At 52.0% G+C, this 27,593-nt stretch overlaps 1 protein-coding gene across 1 annotated transcript; it reads left to right on the top strand.

The window, feature by feature from the left end:
• The first annotated feature begins 2,090 nt into the window (after window positions 1-2,090).
• Ada (adenosine deaminase) lies at window positions 2,091-27,125 on the top strand. The gene is made up of 12 exons (XM_051144836.1): window positions 2,091-2,123; window positions 14,545-14,636; window positions 17,388-17,510; window positions 20,635-20,778; window positions 21,378-21,493; window positions 22,509-22,636; window positions 23,189-23,260; window positions 23,342-23,443; window positions 23,654-23,718; window positions 25,595-25,724; window positions 26,145-26,244; window positions 26,649-27,125. The coding sequence occupies exons 1-11, from the start codon at window positions 2,091-2,093 to the stop codon at window positions 26,226-26,228; spliced, it is 1,089 nt and encodes a 362-aa protein (XP_051000793.1). The 3' UTR covers window positions 26,229-26,244; window positions 26,649-27,125.
• Window positions 27,126-27,593: the final 468 nt, after the last annotated feature.

The following is a 27,593-nucleotide window of genomic DNA, read 5'->3' as shown; positions in this document are numbered from 1 at the left end:
TGTCGCCTTTGGTGGACCAGCAAGTTCTTCGCATGGCCTGAGCTTTCTCGAATGTTTCGGGGTTCGACTTTGGAGAAGGACTTGACTGTCCCAGCCCAGGCCCAGCTAAAGAGACAGAATTTAACTCAAGTGGCAGCTCTCTCTGCAATGCACTGAACTTCCAGGAGCCCACGGTGTGGGACAGATCGAATGGGATGATAGTTTTGTAATGCTTCCAGGCCATGAGCCACCGAGGGTGTGCCCACCTGTGGTGTTTTTGTCATATATCTGCAGTGACAAAAAAAAAAAAATCTCCCATAAAGCTACAATGTGCTAGGCATTTTTTTTTCTTTTTTGAGACAGAACCTCAAGCAAACATCTCAATAATAGTCCATCATCCTCCTGCCTCAGCTTCCTGAACACTAAGATTTCAGGTAGGTATTACCATCCCTGTCTTAGAAGGACCATTTTGACTCATCCTCTCCTCCACCCCGCTCACATCCCAAATCCAGATTCTTACATGGAGCATGGACCTGAATCTTCCATTCTTCCCACAGTCCCCACTGTCTCACCCAGATCCTTCCTGGTGTCCATGATTCCTCAGGGCACCCCTCATGCTGTAACCCCCAGCATGAGCGCCCAGGTGGCCCCACCCCAAGGTGCACACAAGTTATTTAAGGATCTTGCTCTTAGAATACAGCGCTTCCCCCTCCCCCGAAAAACAAAAACAAAAACAAAAAAAACAAAAAAAAACCAAGAGGAGTCTATTTCTAACCAGCTCACCTATGATGTCAACTTGCCTTAGTTTCTAGACTTTGAACAGGTAGAGGGTTTTTTCCAAATAAAGGCTTGACACTGTGCTGAAGCCATGGACAAACTTTCACTTACTCCCCAGCAAGCTCATGGGAAGGACCAAACCTCAGTGTGGCACAGAATATGATTTAGCTCCCACCTGACCTGCTGGCCTCAGCCCTCCACTCTCCAGCCTCTCCCTTCCCTTAGTTATAGGTTTGCTTATTTACAGACGAAAAGTGAGAACGGCATCTCACCTACTTCTGCGATAGTGGCACGAAGCTGATGTTTCTAGGTGCCCCGGTCTTTCCACAGACTCATCATGTCCCTCCTCAGGGTTGAGTTGACAGTGCTGAGACAGGAAAGTGTTTGTCTTGCTTTACATCTCTCCTCATGGATGCATATAGCTAAACATGCCTATTTTTCAGTGTTGCTTTTATATGCTCTACAAGTTGACCATAGCATATGATGTTTTCTGCAACGTACTCTGTCTGTCTCCATTCGGTACTGTGTCTGAGAACACCGGCTGCACTTTGTAGCTGAAACTCACTTTACTACCTCATACTATGCAGTGGAGGAGACAGTCCAGTGTGTTTGTCTACAGCGTTGATGCTGAGCATTCTGAATAGGTCTCGATGCGTGGGCACATTTCCCCCCGGCGTAACTGCCCCAGGAGAGATGAACTGTGTGGTCTTGCCCGCCCCTGTGTCTCCAGCAACCTTGTGTCCTTTCAGTTTTAGCTCCCAGGAGTCTCTTACACACCTGATGAAGGTCTTCTGCCTCCCACTCGCCTTCACTTGGTGAATTCCAGTCGTCGTAGACTCCGCTAAATCTCCCTAATTGCACACTCCGTCTTGTGATTCTGCAACAAGTGGGTCTAGCTCGCAGAATCCAGCCCCAGGGAGGCTTGGAGGCTCCGTACCTACGACTCCGGCCTGCACACAGTAGGCTCCCAGGCAACGGTGGAAGCCTCGGTGCAGAAGGGGCCGCGAAGGGGCCAGGGCTCGGTGAGAACACTAGTGTCCGGCTTACCGGGGGGCTTACCTGGGAGGTTCCCAGGGTGTGTAGCCGCCTGGAAAGTCCGGGGTCCAGAATTCCGGGAAACGCGCGGCAAGGCTTCAGGCGAGGCTGCAGGCGGGGCGCGGGACCCGGAAGGCGGAGCCTCCGGCGTGGGCGGGGCATGGGGCGGGGCGGGGCTGGGGCTGCCCGGTAAAAAAGAGCGTGGCGGGCCGCGGTCTCTGAGAGCCCTCGGGAAGCGACCTCGACATCGAGCCAGCGCGGACCCGGAGAGCTTCGGCGGAGGGAGCACGCTCGGCACCATGGCCCAGACGTCTGCTTTCAACAAGTCCAAAGTGAGCACGGAGGGGCTTCGTTGCCCGGGTTCTAGCCCCAGGCTGACCCTGGGCTTAGCCGGGCCCAGCCCTGGGCATCTTCGCCGTGAAAGGATTTGGGGGGGGGGGGGGGTACTCCCGCGACTCCTGCCCAGGCCTTGGCTCGCTTCCGGGATGTCGAGCGAGAGACGATGTGGCAGGGAGAGTCAGAGCCTGGAGGTGCCTCTGGTCAGCCTTAGGGTTCGGCTGCTGCCCATGCCCTGTCCCCTCTGGGACTCAGCCTTGCCGTCTGCCAAATGGGCATCCAGTGCGGTGGGGCTGCGCACTGTGTGAGACTGGGCGGGGACCTGATGTTTGAATCTCAGTAGAATGGGGCCCAGGGTCTCTAGCTGTTAAATGTTCCGTGAATGGCTTTATACTTCAGTGTTATGATTGTTTTGTGGGCACCAGGTAAGCTAGGTTTGTGGGGAAATCTGTGGTCCAAGCCAGTAAAGGATCGCTGGAGAGGAATTCCTATGCACCCTTGGGCCTTTGGCCACAATAGGTTTATCGGGGGTCAAGCTATGGCCCTTGACCCCAATGTCTGCCCACAAACTGTGGCTTTTGGAAACAGAAGAGTCACGGAGGGTCCAAGTGCTCACGGCCAGATTTGTAGCCCTCACAGATTCTGTCCGGCGAGGGACTAGACCCAGTAGTCAGCCAGGCAAATTGTACTGGCCAACAGGGTGGGACTGAGGACTCAGGGGGAGGAATCAGAGACAGTCACCCTCAGACTTACCCCTCCAAGAAACAGATGTTGAGTGGGGATGCCAGATGTGGCAAAGGCGTTGGTAAGAATCCAGTAAGTTGTGCAATGCATTTGTACGTGGAGGGGCAGAAGGAAGGGGCCGGTGGGCCTGTATCCTGTCACCCATGCTCTTACCACAGGGGACTCATTTTGCCCTTCTAGCTAGAGACTAGAAGACCAGGGCAAGTCTTCCTGCCCAACCCAGTCCTCCTGCACATCTTGTATGGTGCTCCACACCTGGACCACAGTTAGTCCTCCTCACCATTGAAGGCTTTCCCCCCTCCCCTTTTCTTTTGATGATCTGAATTCTCTCCGCCCTTGGTCAGGGGAACTACCTCTCCTGATGGGAACCTAAGGCAGGAGATGAAACCTCTTGATTGGGAGTGACTAGAAATGCATGACAGGCTGCACTTCTGTAGCACCTACCCTTTCGTAACTGCCCTTTGAGGAGTGCCACTATATTACAATCCCTCGTACTGTCATCTGGTCCATGGTGGCATGTCATTTCCTCGCCTGAGGAGAACTTCATTGCTACATCTGCAGCCCCTGGTGTCTGCGTGTGAGAGCGTGACTTCACTGCTACATCTGCTGCCCCTGCTGTCTGCGTGTTAGAGAGAGTGACGCGTGAGCAGAAAGGTAACATGTTGGCTGCTGCGTCTGCGCTGTGAGAGGGCGCATGTCACGGTGAGGAAGGAATGCTGCCTGTAGCTGGCAGAAGTGGGGAGGAGCCACTGTGATCAGAGCCTGGCCGGCCTGTGTAACTAAGTTGCACCAGCTGAGGCTTACTTACCAAGGGCCCAACCTATACACCATAACCGCACACAGCCAGTCCATCCTGGCAATGGCTTTGCCATGTAGCCAGCATCATCCTTGTGTACAGATGAGGAAACAGGTACAGAGAGCTTAACTAGGATCTAGCCAAGCTGGGGGATCCCATTCCCTAAGCTAGGCACCATGGTGCACACCTGGAATTCCTATTATTTGGAAGGCTGAGACAGGGGGATTTTTTTGAGTTCTAGGCATGAACTATATAGCAAGATCTTGGTTTTCATATGAAAAAAAAAAAAGTAAAGGCCAGAAATTCTATGTTCCTATCTTTCGTGGGTGATCTCTGCAGGAGCCCGGGAGGATGAGATGGCGTCTCCCCTGAGCCAGGGACCTTTGCTGCGTTCTTTGGTTTCTCGTGCCTTACCACCAGGTGGGACTTGGGGCTTAGACAAGTTCCAGGTTAGCAAATGAGAGCTTCCAGGGTTTGCTTTGTTTCTTGTACATGTATGTGTGCGCGCAGGATGCATGTGGAGGTCAGAGAACAGACCTGGGCGTCAGTTTCCACTTCCCAGAATGTTTGAGATGGAGTCCTCTGCTGTCCATTACCGGAACACCGAGCTAGCTGCCCCGTGAGTTTACAGGGATTCTCCTGTCTCTCTCTCTCTCTCTCTCTCTCTCTCTCTCTCTCTCTCTCTCTCACTCTCTCTCATCTCATAAGCCGGGGGTGAGTTACCAAGCCTAGCTTTCGTGTGGCCTCTGTGGATTTGAACTCAGACCCACACAGTGGTATTGCAAGCTCTTTACTCGCTGAGCAATCTCCCCAGCCCTGCCTTTCAGGTCCAGATGAGCACTCAAGTCACCTGGCTTTGACTGTGCAGGCTGTGACTGAGGAGGTTTGGGTGGGGTTGAGATTCTCTTGTCATGCCCCCAAGCAATGTAAAGCTGCTGGCCCACCAGCCAGCTAAGCAAGACCGGAGGCACCTGCAACCTGCCTTTATTGAGTCCTTGCTGAGTGCTTGCTTCTGGAGTACTTGCTGGGCACTAAAGAAAGCGTCCTGACAAGATTTGCATGAAGAGCTAACCTAAGATGGCCACCTCGCAATCCAGACTCCCAGCTGCTCTTAGAGGGAGCAGCCTAGGCCTTGGTCACAAGAACCCAAATTGTTGCTTTGCTTCCTGCTTAGCTTCTGGGATTGAGGGATCTTGAGGGGGTGTTGATGGTCATTTTAATTTATTGCTTTGACTACAACTGTAAGATGGTACAGTGAGGCCTGTATCCAGCAAGTGGTGGTAACCTTGGCGGTTGCTGTTTCCCTCCCCTCTGCTAGCGCTTTGTGGCTCAGGAGCTGCTACAGCCTGGGATGGGGCCATGCCTTTCTCTCCTTAGCCCTCCATCTCATCTTCCAGCAGAGAGTTTAAGAAGGGATGGGTGCTGTGGAAGTGACTGAGCTACCTTGAGAGTGGGCAAGTCCTATGGACACAGGTCTTTCCACAGGCCACAAGGTTTGGCCTGGTGGCCCATTTCTATCATGCTGCCTTAATAAAGATTTCGAAATAAAATTAGCTTTGGCACCTGCCCCCCCCCCCAAAAAAGGCAGATAGGGCCGGGCGGTGGTGGTGCATGCCTTTATTCTCAGCATTCAGGAGGCAGAGAGAGGTGGATCTCTGTAAGTTCGAGGCCAGCCTGGTCTACAAAGTGAGTCCAGGACAGCCAAGGCTACACAGAGAAACCCTGTCTCGAAAACTCAAAAATAGCTGGGCGTGGTGGCACATGCCTTTAATCCCAGCACTTGGGAGGCAGAGGAAGGCAGATCTCTGTGAGTTCGAAGCCAGCCTGGTCTCCAAAGTGAGTCTAGGAGGACAGCCAAGACTACACAGAGAAATCCTGTCTCAGAAAACCAAAAAAAAAAAAAAAAAAAAAGGAAAGAAAGAAAGAAAGAAAAAGAAAAGAAAAATTAAAAAGGCAGATAGGGGTGTGTGTGTGTGTGTGTGTGTGTGTGTGTGTGTATGTGTCAGTGTGTCAGTGCCGGCAGCCCTTATCACTCTGCCCACTTCAAGCAGTGCTAGCAAACCCCATGACTCCAGTTGCTGCTATGTGTTCAAGACGCATGCTGATCCTGAACCTCCGGCTGTGATGGGCTTAGGCTCTTTGGGGTGGTTGTGGGTACCAGGAACCTTTAGCAGCTTCCTTCACAGAATCCTGGATGGCTGAACAGGCAGCTGTGTGCCTCCAGTTGCAAGTGGAGTGGTCCAAGGACTAGAGAGGAGAGGGGCTTACTCAAAGCCTGTCTGTGCACCTCACATCTCAGACTTTGAGGGACCTGGCCTGGGTTGGGAAGCATGTTTCCAAACGGGGCTTTCCTCCTGTGCCAGTTCATACACAGCGTGAGTCCAGTGCACCTTGCTCTCCCACACTTGGATGTTTGTTCTGTACTGAGTGTGGTTCTAGCTGCTTTGTATGACTTAAGTCATGTTCCGTTCACGACAGCCCTCTGGGATAGGTCATGCTGTCTTCATTTACATCAGAGGAAACTGGCTCAGAGAGGGAAAGGAACTTGCCAAAGTAGACAGGCAAGAAAGCAGCGGTGCTGGCCTGCAACACAGACTGGCCTAAAACTGAAGTAGGTGCTATTAACTGCTTTGCTAATTAATTTGTCATTTTCCTTTTGTGGGAAAAAAGGGGGTGTCGGGGTTATGCTATAGAGCAAGGAGTCAGAATCAGCACCTTGGCCTTCAGGCAGATCAGGGTGGAGCCCCTGCCTCTCAGCATCAAATCCTCAGGTAGGCACGCCCTGAAACTCAGCTTCCTTCAGTAAGGTGGGGTAGAGAAACTGCTGTTCAGGGCCTTGGGGAAAACCTACACCCCTCCAGTGTTTGCTACAGTGCCTGGTGGGTGGCCCAGGCTCTCAAGTGTGTGCTTCCTTCCGGAGGTTGCAATGGGTGCTTCCTGGACTCTGGGTCACCCTCACTTCTTGTCTTGCTGAAACAAAGCCCCAGGTGCACTTCTTTGGGTTCTTAGCGTCTTTCGGTTACCAGAGCCACCTGTTCTACCCCCACCTCCCACCCCAGGAAGAGAATCTCTCCCGTTTTTGACTCTTGTGGCAGTTGTAGGGGAGGGGACACAAGGAGATTTGGTTTCATGAAAGGCTTTGCTTGACAGAAGCAGAATGAAGGACCAGAAAGGAGAAGGGGTCTGTGGTCACACAGGGAGGCCAGGAGGCCAGCCAGATTCTGATTCCATACCCTGGGAGGCTGCCCTGCAAACTGGGAGAAAACTGATCACTTGCCTAGGTGTCCTGAGTGTCCTGTGGTGGTACCCCCTGGGGTTGGGGAAGACAGCACTGTGGGATAGCCTTGGACAGGGGGCCCTCAAAATGAGGGTGAATGGTACATTTATCATGGGGCTAGAGTATGCGTGAGCCATGCCCCAGAGTGGCTGCTGGGTTGGGTAGCATCTGTGTTCTGGTGGCCAGGGCTAGGCCTGAACTGTCTGCGTTCTGATCTCCCACCTAATTACTGGGGTTAAGTAACGCCACTGAGCTTTAGTTTTCTCATTAAACGGGAACTATACCAGTACCCATCTCACAGACACCACGCCTGCTTAGTACGGACATGCCGCTGATAGCTGCTGTCTGCAGTGATCAGCCCTGTCTCTAGAGACCAGCCCCACTATGGTGACTGATCATCCTGGTCACATTTTCCCACCATCTGCCTAGCACCTTGCTTTGCAAGGTGCCGGGAACATATTGCTGTACTAAAAAGACAAACAAACAAAACAAACAAACAATCCAGCTTGAGGGTCATACAAGTTCCCGGCTGTGGCGTTCATTAATTTGTGATACTCAGTCATGACCTAAGGCAAGCTCATCTTTGAGCCTCGGTCTTATCACCTGTAAAGTGGGGGTAAATGGATGGCATTCCTAGATAGCTGAGTCATAAGATTTTACTCAGGCAGAGGTACTAGCTGGGAACTTCTGTGGTGGCTCATGAGTAGCAGTGGACAGCTGCATAAAGCCCTAAGGCTGCAGGAAACACCGAGGAGCTGCTTGGCTCCTTCCTGTCTGTACCTTGGAGCTAGCTATAGGAGTCCAGAAAGGGCAGAGCCTGGGAGGGCTTCCTGAATGAGGTGGTGCTGAGATGGTGCATTGGCTTAAACGCTGCCTTGTTTGTTGGTTTCATCGTAAAAGTCAGCCGAGAGGCCATGAGGCATGAGGCGCTGACCATTGCTAGGTAGGAAGGAGGGACTGGGGCTGGCAGTGGGCACCTGTGGCTCCTCTGGGTTCTGGCCATAGTGCTCAGGGTCTTACTGTTCTGCCCACTTGGATTCTCTACCATATCTGCCAAAGCTGACATTATGCCTTGCGGGGAGGTGGTGTGAATTAGTGACACTCAATGACCCAGAGCCCATTCTGCCGCTCTAGGTGCTATACTTGGCGCCTGAGACCCAACAGAGGGACACAGACAGGTCTCTGATCTTGGAGAGGCAAAAAGAACAGGGGCAGATGTGGTGGCTCATACCTTTAATCCCAGTGTTTGGAAAGCAGAGAGACAGGTGGGGGATGTCTGTGAGTTTGAGGTCAGCCTGCTGCATAGCAAGTTCCAGGACAGCAATGGCTATGTGGAGAGACCCTGTCTCAAAATTAAAAAAGAAAGAGAAAGGGAACGAAGGGAGGGAAGAAAGAAGGAAGGAAGGAAGGAGAGGGGAAAGAAGAAAGAAAGAACAGGGTTGTGTGTTTAGTGTCTGGAAGCCTGGGGACATGTTGTCCCATTGGGACAAGCCCTGCCTGCCCTCTATAGGCCTGAATCAGGTATGGACGCATGTGGCCAAGGAATCCAAGATTTAGATCCTAGCCCTGGTTCTGTCCTCTGTCCCACCATGTCTTGTGACCTGGGATGCTGGGGCTTGTGAATGAGCCTCAGGAATGTCACCTGTGTGGCTGACATCTCTTAGTGCTTCCTTAGTTCCTGGACACAGTAATTATCTGTTAGTTCCTAAGCTGCTTCCTGTCCCCGGCAGCAGCAGGAGGAGGGCTTCCTGTGGTTCTGACAGATAATGGCCAACTATGAGGCAGTCTTGCAGAGTGACTACAAGAGAGATGCACGAAACTCCTCTCCAGAGAGGCCAGGAGGCCAGACAGAGGCTTGTCACCAGGGTCGGGGTGGTGCTATGGCTGTGAGCAAGACCTGGGCTTAGAGGTAGAAACACATGGGCCCCGACTTTGCTCTACTACAGCGGCTCTCAAGCTGCCTAACGCTGCTACCCATTACTGCAGCCATAACATTATTTCATTGCTACTTTATAACTGTAACTTTGCTACTGCTATGAATCATAAGGTTAATATGATTCGTGACGCAGGCAGTCATGGCCCACTGGTTGAGCACCTCTGCTCTACTCTCAGTCTGTGCAGCCCAGGGGAGGTCCTTACACCGTTCTGAGTTCTGCTACACAAGTCCAGTTGCAACAGCAACTAGGTCTAATGTGAACCTTGCCTAGTGATCAAGAGCTAATGCGACGAAGGGTCTGATGACAGCAGGAGCCTCAACGCTAAGGCCATAATTCATCCTGTGTGCGGAAGGCTAGCAGGAGAGTAGTTAGGCGCTCAAGGAAGGAATTGCGTTCACTGACTGATTCGGAATCTCCAGATATTCCTTTGAGCCTCAGGGTTTTCTCTTGTGTAAAATGGGTGTGGAGCTCTTGCCTTCAAGGACACAGTAGATACTCACACCCTAGACACTCAAACGTTGGTCTATCCTAAGGGCTCCTTTTCCCAGAATGTGGCCAGGAGGACAGGCTTGTACCCCTATCTCATCGGGGGCGGTAATAAGGCTTCTCAGTGGCAGCTTTCTGGAATGGTCAGTGGGGTACCTGTCCAAACTTGAGGCTGTCCATGGAGATGGCCCTTGCCTCCAAGCTGCTCCATGTGGGCAGCTGGCCCCAGAGGTACCGTTGCCACAGCCTGGTTCTCTGACGCCCTCCTCCAGGAGTCGCTCGCCAAGCACCTACTGGTGGGGCCCGCCCTGTGCAGTAGCTAGCTGGCTCCCATCTAGGACACAATAGCAGCCCTCTATGGAAGTTGACTCCACCCTGGAAGCCAAAGGAAGCTTTTCAAAGGTGCCTCCCCTAATTGAAACTACTTCTGTTGAAAAACCCATCTCTGTGAGCGACTCCTCACAGGAGTCGTCACTGCAGCACACAATAACTCCTCGATCCCTGCTTCTCCCTGGCCTGCGGACCCCTGCGGCTCTCCTCCTCACGGGCCTTCTGGGCATGCTTCCTATACTGGGCCCCTTGATGTCTGGTTTTCTTTACCTTGTGGCTCTGGATTCTGTGTCACCATAGGCTGTTGTTCTGGTAAGTGGGACAGGACAGAGGCAGCCCAAGACAGTGCGGATATTTCTAGAGCTGACTCACTTGACATCTGCCGGGAGCTTCCTAGAGCCTTTCTGCTCACGATGGTCTCCTGGGGCCTGGCAGGTGTGGCGGTCACATCCTGACTGTTGTCGCTCTTACGCTGGAGCAGAGAGCACTGTGGAGGCATCTTGTCTTGACACATAAATGCTTTCCCCGAGTGGCCTTGCAGATTCCTGGTACCCACTGATGGAGACACAGAGCCCAGAGACTCTGCCCTGAACCACTGTCTGATCCCGCTGCTCATAGCCAGGCCTTGCTCTGCCTCCTAATCCTCTTCCCTTTTTCAGTGACTTCCTTTATACCCATCATCCATCAGTGTCTAAACGTGGCCAACTCACTCCCACCTCAAAAGAAATGAGCTGCTGTGACCCACATCTCCCCCCCTGCCGTCTCCTGAGCTAAGTGTCAGCCATTCAGAAGCAAGGTTCATAGGAGAACCATCTCCACCTTCTCCACTTCCTTCCTTCCTTCCTTTCCGTATCCATGCCTTTCCCTAATCTGGATTCTGCCCTTGCTCAGGCCTCTGGCACGGGCTGCAGGGCACTCTTCTCAACCTTGAGAAGAAGAAGAAGGAGGAGGAGGAGGAGGAAGAGGAGGAGGAGGAGGAGAAGAAGAAGAAGGAGAAGAAGAAAGATTTAAAGAACAAAACAAGGCTGAGGGTGTGACTTAGTAATAGGGTACCAGGCCTGCTTGAGGCCCTGGCTTCCATCCCCGTTAACCCCAAAATACAGAAGCACCACACAGCTGTGCCTGAACATAATCGAGGCAGAACTGGTCCGAGGTGAAGCTCGGTCTTCAACAACTTTCCAAGGCTACCCCGGTGTCCTGAAGGGTTCCTGCCGCCTGAGTTCTTAGACTAAGGGGCATCGATCTGTCCTCCTAGCCTTGGCTTCTGACTGTTTGAGATTCCTGTGGCAGCTGTAACAGATGACCACATGCTTAGTGGCCTTAAGGCCATAAAACACCCTGGGCTCCATCCCCAGCGCTGAGAAGACAGAATAAAGGCAGTTACACCCCATGCTCCCAGCCCACACTGCAGTTCTGGAGGCCAGGCGTCTAAAATAAAACCACCAGCAGGGCTTGCTACAAGCTCAGCGAATCAGCCCTTTGCTTCCCCATCCTCTGGTAGTGTCGGGCATTCCGGGCTTGTCCCCTCGTGACACCAGTCTCTGCCACTGTGCTCACCTTGCCGCTTCTTGTCCTGCGTATCAAAACCCCTCTACCTCTGCTACTCAGACAGGAGAGTCCATTCGGGGCCCACCCAGAGGGTCTGGGCTACCATCTAAGAGTGCGGATGCCTCCACATGTTACTACCTAGCGTCCTCGTTACTGGATCAAGGGCTTGGGATGCAACTCCAGAGGTCCATGGTTGGCCCAGTGTTTTGCCCCAGGAGGTCACTGTTCCTCTGTGATAAGCCTGGTGGATTGGTCTCTATAGGACACAGCACCCAGTCTCCTCCCATCTCTGGCCTCTATTCTCCAGCCTCTGCCCCCCCGCCCCTGCACTAAGTGTCATCTTAAACCAGGGCCTAGTAGACCTCAGCCTCGAACTCCTATCTATGGTGGCCTCTCTCATTTCACACCTTATGCTGGTCTCTCTGTGCTCTCACCAGAAAGGCCATCTTTTTGTGGTCTAACAACCCTCCCGGGTGGTTCTGCCCTACTGTTCCCAATCTCAGCATTTTCCTTTCCTTCCCCCACACTCCCACTTTCCCCTGTCCCAGGGCCTTTGTGCGTACTCTTATCACCACCTGGAATGTTCTTCTGCCTCCTCCTCACCTTCACTTGCCCAGTCAAGTTCCTTTTCGGTCTTCAGTGCTTGGCCTCAGACTTTCTGGAAGGCTGTTTGCTGCCCAGCTGGCCTGAGTTTGTTTGTTGTTCTTTCACAGCTCAGTTAGTATTTCCTGTGGGAGCATCTTGGTATGTAACTATACATTCATTCACCTGTGTGTGCCAAAGGAACAAGAATTGCCGGGCGGTGGTGGCGCACGCCTTTAATCTCAGCACTTGGGAGGCAGAGGCAAGCGGATCTCTGTGAGTTCGAGGCCAGCCTGGTCTACAAAGAGAGTTCCAGGATAGCCAGGGCTACACAGAGAAACCCTGTCTCGAAAAATAAAAACAAAACGACACAAAACAGAACAAGATTTTGTCCCTTTTGCTTGCTCCTGTAGCCCCAGCAACTAGAAGGGGCTTTACTATTTTTACTCAAATGAAAAACTCCTAAGTGCTGGGTATGGTGGCTCAATGCCCATAGTCCTAATGAGAGGGGATTGCACATTGGATGAGGCCAGCCTGAGCTAATAATGAATCTCAGGCCAGCTTGGGCTATCTAGGGAGATCCTGTCTCAGACAACAAGTTGAGAGATAAAGGATCAGGAGGACCAAGAGTTCCAGGTCATCCTTGGCTAAATATTGAAGTTAAGGCTATCCTGGACTACATGAGACTACGTATGTTTTTAAAGTGATAAATGGCATGATTTTAGCAATTGCTATATGCCTAGAGCTTCATGACTGACTATCTATCTGGCCCCTGTTCATGAAGACCTAGAGGAAAGGTGCACTGTTCTCTGCATATGGTGTGAGGACTCAGAGGCACAGAGTGAAGTATCTTTCCTGGGTTGCAAAGGATCGAGTGGAGACTGGCTCCCACTGTGTGTGATGCCCTCCCCAAGCACTGGGCCCTGGCTTCTGAGCAGATACTGCTCCTTCCAGCCTAGGTTAGAGGGCAGAGGCTCAGAGACAGGAGAGGGGTGAGGTCACTTGTTTTACGTAACTCAGCTCCATGGGCCATGAGCTTCAGGGTTCCAGTGTTGAACATATTTTAAGTCTCAAAAACTGTTAGTCAAGTGGGGAAGTCACGGGCTAGTGTGATCCCAGGCTGGGGGCGGGGCGGGGCGGGGCAAGAACTGCTCTGTCTTTTACAAACTGCAAGGCCTTAGGAGTCATCTAATTGCTCCACGGTCTTGCCAGCTGGAGGCTTTGGCACCTCTGGGCCTGCTTTCTTCTGCTAGAAGCAGGTTCTGTGAGAGTTCCTGGAACTGTCCCTTGGGCCAGCAGTTCCCAAATGTTCCTCCTAAGCCTGGCCTGCCCACCTTATCTCAGCCACCAGTTGCCAGAAATGGTCCCCCTGGCAAACGCCACTTCCAGGTCTCCCTTGGTCTAGGAAGTTTCCTCTATGGATCTGGCAGGCGACAAAGTCCCTTAGGTCACTGGCTCCTGGCACTTGCTGTGCTACCTAACAGCTCATGGAAAACACCACTTCCCATAGGCGCTGACTGCTTCCTTTGGGCCACACCTCTCCACAGTCCCTGTCGAAAATCTTTGTCATAGTTTTTGTACAAGAGTGCACCATCCTGCACTGTTGGACTGGATCTTAAGCCAAACATCTGAGATCAGCCATACAAGTCTAACAGATGGACTCTCTCCAGAGCCACTGCTTGTAGCCTTGGCTTTGTGTACAAGGTGTCAGACATTGGACTTGGCAAATAAGGAGTGATCACCCAGGCCCTTTCCAGAGGATCAGAAAGACTTAGTTGTCAGATAAACTGCCTGATAATACAGGCCTGACTGGCACCTGTTTGTGAAACAGAGCCTAGCATTTATACACTTGCACTTACTTTGCAGTGCTAGGGTCAAAGCATAGGGCCTATACAAGCAAGTGTGGACTCTACTGCAGGACTGTACTCCCAATGGAGTCTTTTATTTCAGTGTGTGTGTGTGTGTGTGTGTGTGTGTGTGTGTGTGTGTGAAGGTATGAGTGAGTGTATTTATATGTGCTTGCATGTGGGGGCCAGAGGTCAATATCAGGTGCCATTCTTCAAGTGCTGCTCACCTGATTTTTTTTAGAAAGGTTTTCACACAGGGACCTGGGTGCTTACCGCTTAGACTCAACTATTCAGCTGGTGAACCCCTGGGCCCCTCCCCTCTCTATCTCCTCTGCTCTGGAATTACAGGTTGGCACTACCACACTTTTCATGTGAGTGCTGACTGAGCTCACGTCCTCACTCTTGTGTACCAAGTGCTCTACCAACCGAGCTGTGTCCTCGGCCCCAAGCACCTGATTTTTAAGTTGCAGTCGGCTTTTTCTGTTAAACTCAAGAGTTGGGTGAGTCAAGTGGCAGAGAACAGCAGCTCTGGTGTGTTGCCTGTCTCTCCCTGGGATCATGGCTGGCCTCCTGGTTTGGATCACAAGCCTTAGAATCAAGCTGGGGTTAGAACGTTGATTCTGCTGCTCCCAGGCTGTGACTAAGGCAAGGGCTGGGTCCCTGTTTCCGTAGCTTGCTTGCTGTGTGGCTTTGGGCAAGTCATTTAACCTCTCTGAACCCCAGTATCCTGAGCTGTGAGGCATATAACAGAAACACTTGACCATCCCCCAAACACATACAGGTCATCTTAGGCAAGAGTATCCTGAAGAAAGGCATGGATTCAGGGTCCAGGAAGAGGGGCGTGGGTTGCAGGGTCCTCAGGCTCTGTAGTGTCTCACACTCTTTCTCTGCCCCTTGCAGGTAGAGCTACATGTCCACCTAGATGGAACCATCAAGCCGGAAACGATCTTATACTTTGGCAAGTAAGTCTATAGACAACCACAGCCTTCCAGGATGCAGTGGAGTATACAACTCTTCCAAGGGGCCCTGGAAAGTCCCAGGGCCCTTGATGGAAGATGGTGATGTTCTGGGATCTTTCCACTCCAGCCTCCATGGTTGAGGTAGTAGGCGAGCATCCTTCCTCCAGAGCTATCAGGAAAAGTGGGCCTCTTCCTGCAGCATCCTTCCCGCCTTTGCTGTTAAGCATCCTGTGTGTGCTGGAAGGACTCAGCTCTCTCCCGCTGTCTCCAGTGTGTCTAGCCTGAACTCTACCTCTATCCCGTGTGACAATCCCAGGTGTCCAAGTGCTACTTGGGAATTTGTCTTCCAACTCTAGAGCACGGCTCCCAGTTCCCAGAGTTCTGCCAAGCATTCTTTCCTCCATGCTGTGCTTCCGGGGTAGCCTTTTCCTGCCCTGGGACATGGTTGTTCTTCAGCTGTGTGACATAAGCACACACCCTTGGCCGCGCTACACTGGGGTAATTTAGTGACATTGTCCCAAGGCTTGGGAGGCATTCTCTTGCCCACCCTACTTTACAGATGGGAAGATGAAGCCCTGGAAGCCGCAGGCTTCCTCGTGAGCACAGGGCAGGGTTTTGGTTCAGGGGCCCAACAGGTTCCATGCTACTGTCACCAATGCGACCAGAGGTTTCTGTGAAGTGAGCCATGAAAAATGAGCAGCTCAGAGCATGTCAGGTTGTCCCATGAAGGTCACTCCCAAATGTTACTGTCAGTATCTATGACTCTAGTGTCAGGGGACACCTCCGGCCTTATCTCTGTGTGGCCTTTGGTCATTTGGAGCTGGTAGCTCTTGCTACAGGGCCTTGCTGAGGTCATTTGGGTGGGACACTGAGATGGTTTCTAATCAGGCATTATTAAAGGGGCAAAGAAGCCTCATTAGCCAAGTCGAGAAGGCACGAGTAACCAGGGTGGGATGGGGTGAAGGAGCAAAAAGTAGATAGTGGGGGTCTGGTATGGCTTTTCTAGCCCCGGTGGGCCCCTCCAAGGGGTGCTCTGGAGTAGTCAGGCAGCAGAGAAGAGGCTGTGGCTTCTGGTGTTCAAGTAAGTGACCCCTTCCGTGTGTTCATGACTGTGTTAGCCACCATTCCTTCTTCCTCCAGCTCCTGTAGTGCCTCTCACCTCCTTCCCAGGCCCCTTCATCACCCTGCAGGCTCTCTACAAAGCATACTGAGGACCTAGCCACCCTCTGTGGCCATCACTGTACTACTCTGAGCCGCCACTGTCGCTTCTCTTGTTCATCTGCAAACTATCTCCAGGTGCATACCATAGCCTTGGTGTCTTCTGGGCTTTAGGGCTTCAGTCTGACCATTGTCTCTGAACAAAGCAGTGTGTCCCTCTGAAGGCTCTCCAGGAACACCAATGGCTGTGCGTGGACTTAGGAGGGTAACTTTGAGGCAGTCTGACCAGCAGCAAAACATTTGGCCTGGAGGAACCAGGGGGTACTGAGAACCCCTTTTTTTTGTGCCAGAATCACAGCAGGGGCAGGTACCACATCCCCACTGTACATTATGGGGACCTGGAACTAGTGGAAACTCACAACACACAGGCAAGAGTAGGGAGACACTGATGATACCTATCGGGAAACTACAGGGAGGAGGGCTTTTTTTTTATTTTATTGTGGTGCTGGGAATGGAACCCAGCGCCTTCTACATGCTGCGAAGCTGTAGTCCGGGCCCCTCAGTATTTCCTTTCTTAAACACACACGCACACACCAATAACAACAACAATAGTGATGATAAAATCGGAGACACCAAGTCCACAGTCCAGACCCTGTGGACTAGATCCTTGTCATAGTGGGTGGAGACAGCGGCACATGTGCTGAAGGAGGAAGCCACCCCAAGTTCACAGCAGCTTCCGGCAGTGCACGGAGAGGCAGAGCTCCTGGCACAGGAAGAAGGCTCTAAGGCAAAAGGGTTGGGACAAAGATGGGACAGAGTTCTGAGCTGAGTGGCCAGCACAGCAGGCCTATGCTGTGCAGGTCAGGCTGCCGGGACATGCCAGTCAGGAGGGCAAAGGGAAAGGCCTTGCTACCAGCTCCTGACCTGGGCATTATGACACTGCACTGCAGTGTCTGCTAGCTTCTGTCTGGGCATATGTCCAGACATCTCTGCCTGCCTCTGGACCAGATGATGTCATGGGCTTGCCGTGGTACTCACCTTGGCATCAGCCTACCGGCTAGTCCCTTGAGATTTACTGACTTGTCTCTGTAGTCCACTGTGAATGTCTTTAATCTTGGAATTAAACAGGGCTGAGCCTGGTAATACTTGGATGGGCGGTGTGTGATTTGTCACGGCTTCTGGCTTTCGGAAGTCTTAGGAGGCCTCTACGCAGTTCTCCAGGCCTTGGAGTTCAGTTTCGTTTGTACCGGGGAGGAGCTAGATGGAAGGACCCCCTCGTTTCTTACTGGGGCTCCCAGTCTGTTGTCCCATGCTGCCCTGAGAGGCCCATGCTGCCTGGATCCTGCCCTGGCATTTCACAATTTGTTTTCATTTGTTTTGTTTTTACATGTATGTGTTTTTAAAGATTCACTTTGTGTGTCTTAGTGTTTTGCCTGTTGGTATGTATGTGTAATACACACATGCCTGACGCCTGCAAAGGAGGCCTGAAGGCATGAGATCTCCCGAACTGGAGTCACAGATGGTCATAAGCCTCCATGTGGGAAGCTCTTACCACCGAGCCTCGGCTGCAGCCCCTCACCCTCAGTTTTATTTTAGGAAGAGGGGCATCCCCCTCCCGGCAGATACGGCCGAGGAGCTGCAGAACATCATCGGCATGGACAAGCCCATCTCGCTCCCAGCCTTCCTGGCCAAGTTTGACATCTATATGCCTGTTATCGCGTGAGTTGCTCCCAACCCTTGTCTCAGGGCAGTATCCGTCCCTGTAACCAAGACCAGGCCTGAGCACTTTGCTGCCCCAGCCTTGCTTCTTACCGCCGTGCGCACTGGCACTGGAACCCATCTCTTGGTGCCTTTGGGTTCCTAATCTCATCCCACCCAGAGGTGGCTTCCGTCTCAGGGCAGAAGCCTTGTGCTGGTCACACTGTAATATGTCTTGTTCAGAACTCACCGCCCTAATTTCCACAGACCCAGGCACCATCACAGATCTCAGAACAAGAGCCCTAGTCCTGGGTGAACTGAGGCTAAGAAAAAACATGGGTGCAGAACAGGGTAGGGTCTGAACCAGGCCCCTCATGTCCCAGTTTAGAACTTTGGAGGGGAGCTAGTCCAGACATTGGCGTGGGAAATGGAGGCGGATCTGGGTCTGTCTTTTAAGTCTGGAGTCACTGGACAAGTGAGGACCATTACTTGTAACTGGTGTTTGCTACTTTGTGGATTCTTCTTTTTCCCATCCTTTGTCCCTCTGGTTTTACCCCCCAAACACTAAATAGAAGAGAAACAAGGATAGAGGGAAAATGAGAGAGAGAGAGAGAGAGAGAGAGAAAGGGATGGGAGGAAGAGATGGGGGGGAGGGGAGGGAGGGAGATCCCTGAACCTAATTTCTTTTCCTTTGTTTCTTTGACACCACGACTACTAACAAACTGCAACCAACCATCCTAAATGACTACCAACCACCAACCCTGCCTCTCAGGGCCCTTTCATTCATATACTCTCTGAAAAGTTCCCAGAATTCCAAACGTCACACAGTGGCAGAAATTATCTGCAGCTGACAAAACCACTCCTCTGCTAGAGCACAAGGCAAACCATAACCATAGTCAGCTGCCGTGGACAGTCTGAAGCAGCCCCACACCTGGAATTAAGACGAAAGCACATTTTTATAATATTTCTGTGAATTCCAGAAATCTTAAAAATGTCACTACAGTTACAATTAGCCTCTGAGAAGGCCCAGGAATAGTCATTAGAGAGGGTCAGAGAAAGGGCTTATGACTCTGAAAGCCTAAGCCATCTCCCGACCCAAATTTACCAGCCTTTCTCTGTGTCCTGCAGAGAAAACACTAAAAACCACACAGTGAGTGCACAGGTCCTTCAGCTCGGAGCCCTTGCTTTGGAGGATGCTGACTCCTCCCTACCCCTCGGTACTGGCATCCCCCTCACCTCACCTCAGGTCCTCTGCCCTTGTTCTCTCAACCTGGAATGCTGTTCCCTAAAAGCCCATGGTTTGCCTTCTGCACACAGCTCCATGTTCCTGCTTGGTGTTGTGGCCTCCCGGCTTTATCTGCGTTGACAATGTTCCTGTCTGATAGATAGTGTGTTTTCTCTTCATTTGTGCCTGCCTTTCCTGTCAGGTGACAGAAAGGCAGGGATCCTAGCTCCTGTTCACTGTGTCCTAAGGTATTGGGTCCCATATGAGGGCTCAATTACCACTTGGAGAATAAACGAGATTATAGCTATGTGAGAGCGGGGGCTGGGGCTAGGAAAGGCAGCCAGCAAGCGCCCCACAATGGCAGAGTTAAGACCTGATCTGCCCTCACCCATTGGTTCACCTCCTGGGAGTGACTCCATCTCCTCAGAGGTGGGCCCACTCTTTTTACCCAAGGGCCATTGGGGCACTTGCTTGCCTTCCCTTACTCATTCCTAACTAGGCCAGTCCGTCTGCATTTGGTCAGTGTTCACAGAGGCCCTCACAGGTAAGGTTGTGCCTTGCTCGTGGAGGCCACGCTCAGCAGCAGCAGCAGCAACTAAAACACTTCCAGCATTGATTACTTCCTAGCCTTTTGGATGAGATCAAGTGTCACACATGTCTGCCTCATTCCAAGTGCTGGCCTGCGTGAGGGTTCTGATGCTCTGTTCATTTGTCCTCAAGACGACCCCGTTGAAATGTTATAGGTATCAGAGAGGGTGACTGACTAGCCCAGGAGCACACAGGCTGCAAGTCCATGACTGAACATCAAGTTTGCCCAATCCATATTCCCTCTGGACTCACCCCTCTGTGCATTTTATCTCCCCTGCCAGCCACTATTCAACAAATATTTGGCTACTGTGCCCTGGGCACTTCCTCGGCTGAAGCGTCACAGCCATGACAAGATAGATAAAGGGGCTGAGGGGAGGTGGGATACAGCCCCTAAAAGAAGCGTGAGCTATCTGGTGTCAAGTGGTGATCAGGGCATGGAGGAAGGGTCCCGAGAGGGGGAAGAGGAGGCCTGGGTGGGAGGACGCCCTTAAGCTGGCATTAGATGGAGGAGGGTAGAGTGCAAGGTGATGGGGCAAGCGACCCCCAAGGTCCTGAGACGGGAGGGACCAGCTTCACAATCCTTGGCCAGAGGAAGGATGCGAAGTACAAGGTGCTGTGGAAGCTGTCGACTGTGCTGTTTGGGCTGGCATGGACAGATCTTTCTAGAAAACTTGCAAGCCTTAGGGGCTCAGAGGAGAGGAACAATGTGCTTTGGTTTCATTTGTTATAAACAAACAAACAAACAAACGGTATGTATGTATGTGTGTGTGTGTGTGTGTATTTGGGGTTGGGAGGATGCTAGATGCATGCCCTGCCACTGAGCCATACCCCTACGTTCTAGTTTACTTTTCTTTTAGATTGCGGGGGTGGGGTGGGGTGGGGTGGAGTGAGGGGCGGGTCGCAGTAATCAGAGGACAACTTGCAGAAGTCTGTTCTCTCCTTCCACCCTGTGGACCCTGGCAATCAAACCCAGGTCTTCAGGCCTGGTGGCAGCACTTTTCCTGAGGAGCCATCTCACTAGTCCTCCTGGTTTACACTTTTTTTAGTCGCTGGCACTGCTTTGTGGAGAGCGACATTCAGGACAGACAGGAAGACAAGCCTGTTAGAGGCAATGTCATCACACAGGGAGAAGGGGTCAGAACGAGTCGGTAGTTGAAGAAGTGCAGATGCTATGACTTGCCAGGGGGCTTGGTTCCTACCTGCAGGTGCCCAGGCAGTGAGAGCTTGGGAGCTAGAAATGTGTGGACACGAGGCGGGTGGCAAGGCACCTTGTCTGCTACAGGGGCTCCCAAGGAGTTGAAGGTTGTAGCCAATCTGTGTCTTTCCCTTCAGAGGTTGCAGGGAGGCCATCAAACGGATCGCCTATGAGTTTGTGGAGATGAAGGCAAACGAGGGTGTGATATACGTGGAAGTGCGATACAGCCCACACCTGCTGGCCAACTCCAAAGTGGACCCAATCCCCTGGAACCAGACCGAGTGAGTGACAACCCTGGAGACAGTTGTGCTGGTGCGGGTGGGGGCTATACTGCCTAGCTCTGAGACGAGAGAGGCTAGAGTGCTGAGAGCCCTGGCCTTGGTCTGGTTCACAGACTCGGAGGAACTCAATTCCTAACCCTCTGCATGTGGCTATGTCACCCCACCGAGTGAAGTGTGTGGCTAGCTGCCCCATGACTCAGCCGGGCTTAGACAGTGACTTCTAGAGGCTTTGTTCAGTGAGTGAGTCTGGCCCATTGCTGTCTTCTGGTCTAGACCTCTTGCATCCTGAACTATCTTGAACCCCCTTCCTCCTTCCTTCTGAGCCATGAATCTGATACATGTGCAGAATGGAATTCAACAGGCCCACATTTAGCCCCCTCTAGAAATAGGGAGGGCTGCCTGACGTGCCCACACCGGGAGCTGGCAATGCTCAGACAGCTCTAAGGAAGGGAGGCCCTGCACAAGGCCTTGAAACCATGTCTGTGTGTCTCCTTGGAAGATGTAATTCAGGGGCAAGGCTGCCCTCCCCTGCTGGGAGTTCCACAGCTGCCCATGGCCTTCCCTTGGCCTCAAGTCCTGCCTCCTCCTCTTCCATACAGAGGGGACGTCACCCCTGATGAGGTTGTGAACCTTGTGAACCAGGGCCTTCAGGAGGGAGAGCGAGCATTCGGCATCAAGGTCCGGTCCATACTGTGCTGTATGCGCCACCAACCCAGTGAGTATCATTGCACCCTGCAGGCTGCCTGGCCTGGCCTGGCCACAAGGCTGTACCTACTTTATCCTCACCTCGTATTTCTAGAGCTTTCTTAAAAAAAAAAAAAAAAAAAAAAAAAAAAAAAAAAAAAAACCACCAGTGCACTCTCGGCGGCTCTGGTGAGTCTCCTTAACAGGAAGTCTGGGTCTTGACAACCACATGACCGACAGGAAGCTCACAGCCAAAGGAACCTAAACAACAGGGAAATTTCTAAGACCACAAGACTCTGGTCTGACCTGCTCTTAGGTCTGACCGCTGAGCTATCTGAGGGGTCCCCCTGTTACCAATACGGGCCAACCTTCCAGGGTTCACGCTGCAATCTCCAGAGCCCTTTCTGTGACCTTGGGTGAGTCACATCACCCTCTTGAGCTCCTTCACACCTTGTCCAGAGATGGTCACACACATTTTGTGCCCCCACCCTAAGGTTCAGTGGAAACCAAAGCCAAGGCCTGATGTTAGGTTACAGAGCCTGCTACAATAGGGTGTGGCCTACATGTCTAACCCTTGGTGCAGCCTGGGGACTGAACTCAGGTCATCAGGCTTAGGGCTTCACCCATTGAGCCATCTTGTTGGCCCACATCATAGTAACTTTATGGAGCTCTTAGTATAAAAAGAGCATGACACATTAGCAATAAACTAATATTCTCATGAGTTGTATTCTGGGCTAAATGCCAGGCTCTATTTTCCAAGCTTCTAAGTGGGAGCCAGGCTGCCATGGGCGTTGATAAGCCAGTTACTGAGCCCAGTCTGTGTCAGCAGACACTCACCATGCCCTTGTGCAGTAGCAGTGGCAGTGACCCTCTGGGAGAGGGCGCTCTCAGGCTTGGGATGGGAAGACACAGCAGTCAGGACCTGAAGACAGGACACAGGATCTCATGTCTTCTCTGACTTCAGATGAGGGATTAGGACAGCCAGTGGGCAGCTGGCAGGCCCTACTCCATTGGTTTGATAAGGCCCCGTTGGACTTTGTTTCCAGGCTGGTCCCTTGACGTGTTGGAGCTGTGCAAGAAGTACCGTCAGGAGACTGTGGTGGCCATGGACCTGGCTGGTGATGAGACCATTGAAGGAAGCAGCCTCTTCCCAGGCCATGTGGAAGCCTATGAGGTGGGTCTGGAAAAGGGAAAGATGGCCCTGGGGGAGCTTGGATGGTGAGCTTAGGGTCTCCTGAGTTCCCAAGTGTGTCTCGGTTGGGGTGAGGGACTCAGAACTGGGTGTAAACAGAAGCCCCTGCGAGGTGTTGGGAGAGCTGTGTTTGAGCCTGCATCTGCCTTGTTTGGCTGTGTGAACTTGGGCAGGCTGCTTTTCCTCTGGGCCTCATTTCCTTGAGTCTAAATGTGTTAGACCTTGACTGTGTTAACTTAACTTTCTTAACCTCTACCCTAAAATAGTATAATAGTATTTGCTGTAGAATACTAGATAGTGTGTTTAAAGCCTTCAAACAGTATCAGTGCCCAGGAGTTGTGAAATAAAGGGTGGTTACTGCTCTAATCATGATTTGGGAAACCGAGCCACACCAGACTGCGCACTTACTGAAGTAGCTTAGTCTGATTCTGGGAGCAGTCACACGGGCCAAAACTTAGACCTCCAAGCGTGGCAAAGACAGGGCTTGCTAGGGCCCTCACAGAGCAACCCCTGCCCTGTCTCTTCCTTTTCCAGGGGGCTGTGAAGAATGGCATTCACCGTACTGTCCATGCTGGGGAGGTGGGCTCTGCTGAGGTTGTGCGACAGGTAAGGAGCCGGTGGCCCTGAGACATTTCCTCCTGATGCTGTTCCTGTTCCTGGACTCAGCTCCTCTCTGCTTCTCTACAGGCTGTGGACATACTCAAGACAGAGAGGGTGGGACATGGCTACCACACCCTGGAGGACGAGGCCCTCTACAAGAGGCTACTGAAAGAAAACATGCACTTTGAGGTGAGATGTCAAGGCTGAGAGCTGACTCTGGCTATCCCATGCCCTTTGGATAGAGGAGGGACAGGCAAGCTGAGTGGTGGAGGTTTCATAGGGCTTGAGGCAAGGAGGTACTTGCACAGCTGGCATGAATAGTGCCACAGCAGGTGGCCCAGCCCCTGCAAGGTATGGCCTTGGGGCCCAGTATGCCAGCCACACACCTGCCCCTTTCAGGTCTGCCCCTGGTCCAGCTACCTCACAGGCGCCTGGGATCCCAAAACGACGCATGCAGTTGTTCGGTGAGATGTGGTTTCTGGGACCCATTTGGTTTTGTTCTGGAAAGTAAAGGGAGGGAATGCAGGAATGGGTACCTGGCCATCCTGGTTCTTAGGAATAAAGTCACTTTGACTAGTTGGGAAGCAGGCATTGTTGTCCTTGTCCAACAAATGAGCAATGTGATCCTCATGTGAACCAGTCTGACTCCCCATCCGCTAACTAGCAGAGCCGAGGCACCACGGTTCATCAGCCATGGCTTCTACACTGTTACCCAACTCTGTCTCTTGTGCGTGGGGAAAATAACTCCCATCTGTGTGGATGTTTGCTGCTCTCGGTGCTCTTGGGCACTCCGCTGAAGGCCAGCTGGAAGCTTTTCTCTAGAGGCCTCTCCCATACAACCTGGCTCCCACCAGCAACTAAAATCAAGGCCTTCCGGTCCTGTGACCAGGTCCTTAACTGTCTTCTCCTAAGGCAGGATACAGGGCTGACAATGGTCAGGCCAGCCCTGGTCTGCGAGCCAAGCTTACACAGATAGGAGTGTGCTCTGGTGACAAGAGGCTCCTGGGCATCCTTAGAGCATGGGTACATGGTGCCTGTGAGACAGCCAAGTGGCAGCTCTCGGAGGGACATGGCTCTATAGCACTGTCTAGAGAAAGGTTCAAAGCATGTATGCAGATACAAAGGGATATGATGGATCAAGAGGACTAAGGAGAGAGCCTCTAACAGTGACATTAGGGACAGGTAGAAACAGACGAAGGAAAGCCAAAGCATGCCAAGGTGTTGGGCTGGAGAGATGGCTCAGCGGTTAAAAGTACTGTCTGCTTGCTCTTCCAGAGGTCCTGAGTTTAATTCCCAGCAACTACATGGTGGCTCACAACCCTCTATAATGTCATCAGATGCTCTCTTCTGGTCTGCAGGTATACATGCAGGCAGAGCACTCATAAACAAACAAATCTTTTTTTTTTAAAAAAGCATGTCAAGGTGTCAAGGGTTGGTAGACAACTCAGAGTGTAAGAGTGCTTGCTATGCAAGCATAAGGCCAGAGTCCAGATTTTATGCACCCACTTAAAAAGCCAGGCATGTACACCTGTGACGAAGGGAGTGGAGAGTGATACAGGAAGAGACCCAACACCCTCCTGTAGCTCTGCATACCCTAAACACGGTGCATATACAAACAGAAGATCAAACAAAAGCTTAGAATATTTTTTTAAAAGTATGATGTCAGAGAAATCCAGGAATGGTGCTCTGAGAAGAGTCAAGTGTCAAATTCTGGGACTGGTTAAGATGGCTCAGTGGGTAAAGGTGTTTTCCACAAAGTATGACCACCTGAGTTTGATCCCAGGAACCTATATGGTAGAAGCAGAAAACCAACTGTCCCAATTGTCCTTTGATCTCCAGACATGCTCCACAGCATGCACATCCACAGCCATAAATAAAAAGTTTAAAAGTGTTGGATCCTGCTATCCAAGCTAGCTGACACCAATCAATCCCAGCATGATGGTGCACGACTGCACCACGTTTCTGTGGTGTGTTGGCATATGGCAAGCAACTGAGGGGTGCCTGGGAGGAAAGGTAGGGTGCTAGCCATGCTCCAGCGCCGAGAAGGGGAAGGCTAAAAAAAAAGCATGGTAGCTTCCGGAGCTGCTGCGTCCCCAGCTCTCCAAACCACCCTTCTCCCTGGCTGTCACCTCAGGCGGTCTTCTGCCTTTGCCTCTGAGCTGGCAGGGTGACTTTATAGAAGCCCCTGAGTTTTCCAAATACTTCCTTCCTAGTAGGAGAATGCAGCGCTTCAGGTTGTCCAAGGCTGTGTAAAGATCCAAGAGGGGAGGAGGTGGGCGGGCAGTGCCGGTTCTTGGGGTAAAAAGAGGCTCTTTTCTTTCTGCCTGGCCCCTTCCCCAGCTTCAAGGATGACCAAGCCAACTACTCACTGAACACAGACGACCCTCTCATTTTCAAGTCCACCCTGAACACAGACTACCAGATGACCAAAGAGGACATGGGCTTTACTGAGGAGGAGTTCAAGCGACTGGTGAGTAGGTGTGAGCTGTGACCATGACACTTGGTCCAGTTTGTGTGAGAGGGCTGCCTGGAGCCTCTGGAGACCCACAGTGGGTTTGTCTGGCACCCAAAGCCATCCACAGAGATGCCTTGGCACCGACACCCTGGCCGAGGGACCAGGTAGTTTAGCCCCTTGGAGGACCCTCTCCCAAGAAAGTATCTCCCTGCAGGAACTTTTGTGCCATCTAGGCTGTTCCTAGGCTGAGACCTTGGTCTTGGGTTCTGATGTCCTGAGTGAATCCCAGCGAGGGCTTCTGCCTCACATTCCACACTGAGTATGGGAGCCTATGGTCTCTGCTATGGCTCTCACTGTCCTGTGGCTAATGCCTCTTGTTCCTGGCTCACAAGGCCACTCCTTTTCTTGCTCTTTAACTCCGTGTTTTCCTTCTAGAACATCAATGCAGCGAAGTCTAGCTTCCTCCCAGAGGATGAGAAGCAGCAGCTTCTGGAGCAGCTTTACAAGGACTACCAATGATCGCCACCGGCTGACGGTATGCTTCCGCATGGGTGCAGCGACCACCTGGCCCTGCCCCTCCTCGACTCTGTGTGTGGCTTGTGGCAGAAATCCTTGGGGAGAGGTGATGAACCTGAGAATAAGTGAGGACTGGCTTCTGGGCAGTGGTCAGCCTCTTGTCAGAACAGCTATTTTGTGACAGGCTTTCTGAAGACTACTCCCAACTATCAGGGCAGCCTGGGGTGTGACCTGAACAGGAGCTGGCCCAGGCCTAGTTCCATGAGTCTCTTCATTTCTGTATGGCCGTGGCAAGCCACCCATTGCCTTGCTTGTAGTTTCTGTCTTGCTGACTTCTATGGGATGAAGCGGTTCTCTGTTTTTCCCACAATGCCTTGTGTTATGAGTGGTCTGACCTTTCTACCTCTCTCATTTGACCAGCAGGGCAGGTCCTCTGAAGATGGCAAGGCCACTTCTCTGAGCCTCATCCTGTGCATGGAGTCTTCACAACCCTGTGACATTTTGACCTTCATTCCTTCCAGACCTTGGTGTGTCTAGGTCTTTCTTCTGATTAGGTGTCCTGGCTAGGCCCAGGGGCCCTGCCAATCATGGGTATGAATAGGAAACCTTCCTTCTAGGGCTAAAGTTCTGGTGTTCAATAAAGCAGCTGGTGACTGTTATCTTGCAGCACACGGTGAATGTGGTTTGGGGGCTGCTGGCTGGGGCGGGTAAGCATGAAAGGGTCCTGGGCCCCACACTGGGTATCAGGCTGGGAGGAGCCAGGACTTCTTTCCTCTAGAAATGACACTTTTCCAGAGGGGCTGTTTGAGCAGATGCTCCTGAACTCCCTGAGACAGGGTTTCTCTGTGTAGCCCTGGCTGTCTTGGACTCACTTTGTAGACCACGCTGGTCTCAAACTCACAAGGAACTGCCTGGTTGTACCTCCCCAAGTGCTGGGATTATAGGGTTAGGGTTAGGCCACCATGCCCAGCTACTCTTGAACTCTTGACTCAGTTGTTTTGGGTTGCTTCTGCTATTTTAAAGACTTACTTATTTTATGTATAAGTGTTTTATCTGCGTGTATGTATACACATCATGTGTAGCTGGTGCCAGAGGTCAGAAGAGGGCACCAGATCCCCTGGAACTGGAATCTGGTTATAAATTACCAAATGTGCATATGCATGTCAGAGGACAGCGTGTGAGAGCTGGTTCTCCCTTCTACCATGTCAGTCTTGGGGATTGAACTCTAGGCTGTCAGGCCTTTACCCACCGGGCCATCTCACAGGCCCCTTCAGGCTACCGCAGCTGTGGGCCGTGAGGGTGGGGTGAGGAAATCTCACCAGAAGACACATGAGGAGTGGTGCTGGTCACTACGGGACAGGGGGCAGC

This window comes from Acomys russatus, chromosome 4, assembly GCF_903995435.1.
Source record: "Acomys russatus chromosome 4, mAcoRus1.1, whole genome shotgun sequence".
In the NCBI taxonomy this organism is placed as follows: domain Eukaryota; kingdom Metazoa; phylum Chordata; class Mammalia; order Rodentia; family Muridae; genus Acomys; species Acomys russatus.
This window is presented reverse-complemented; position numbering and strand designations above follow the sequence as displayed.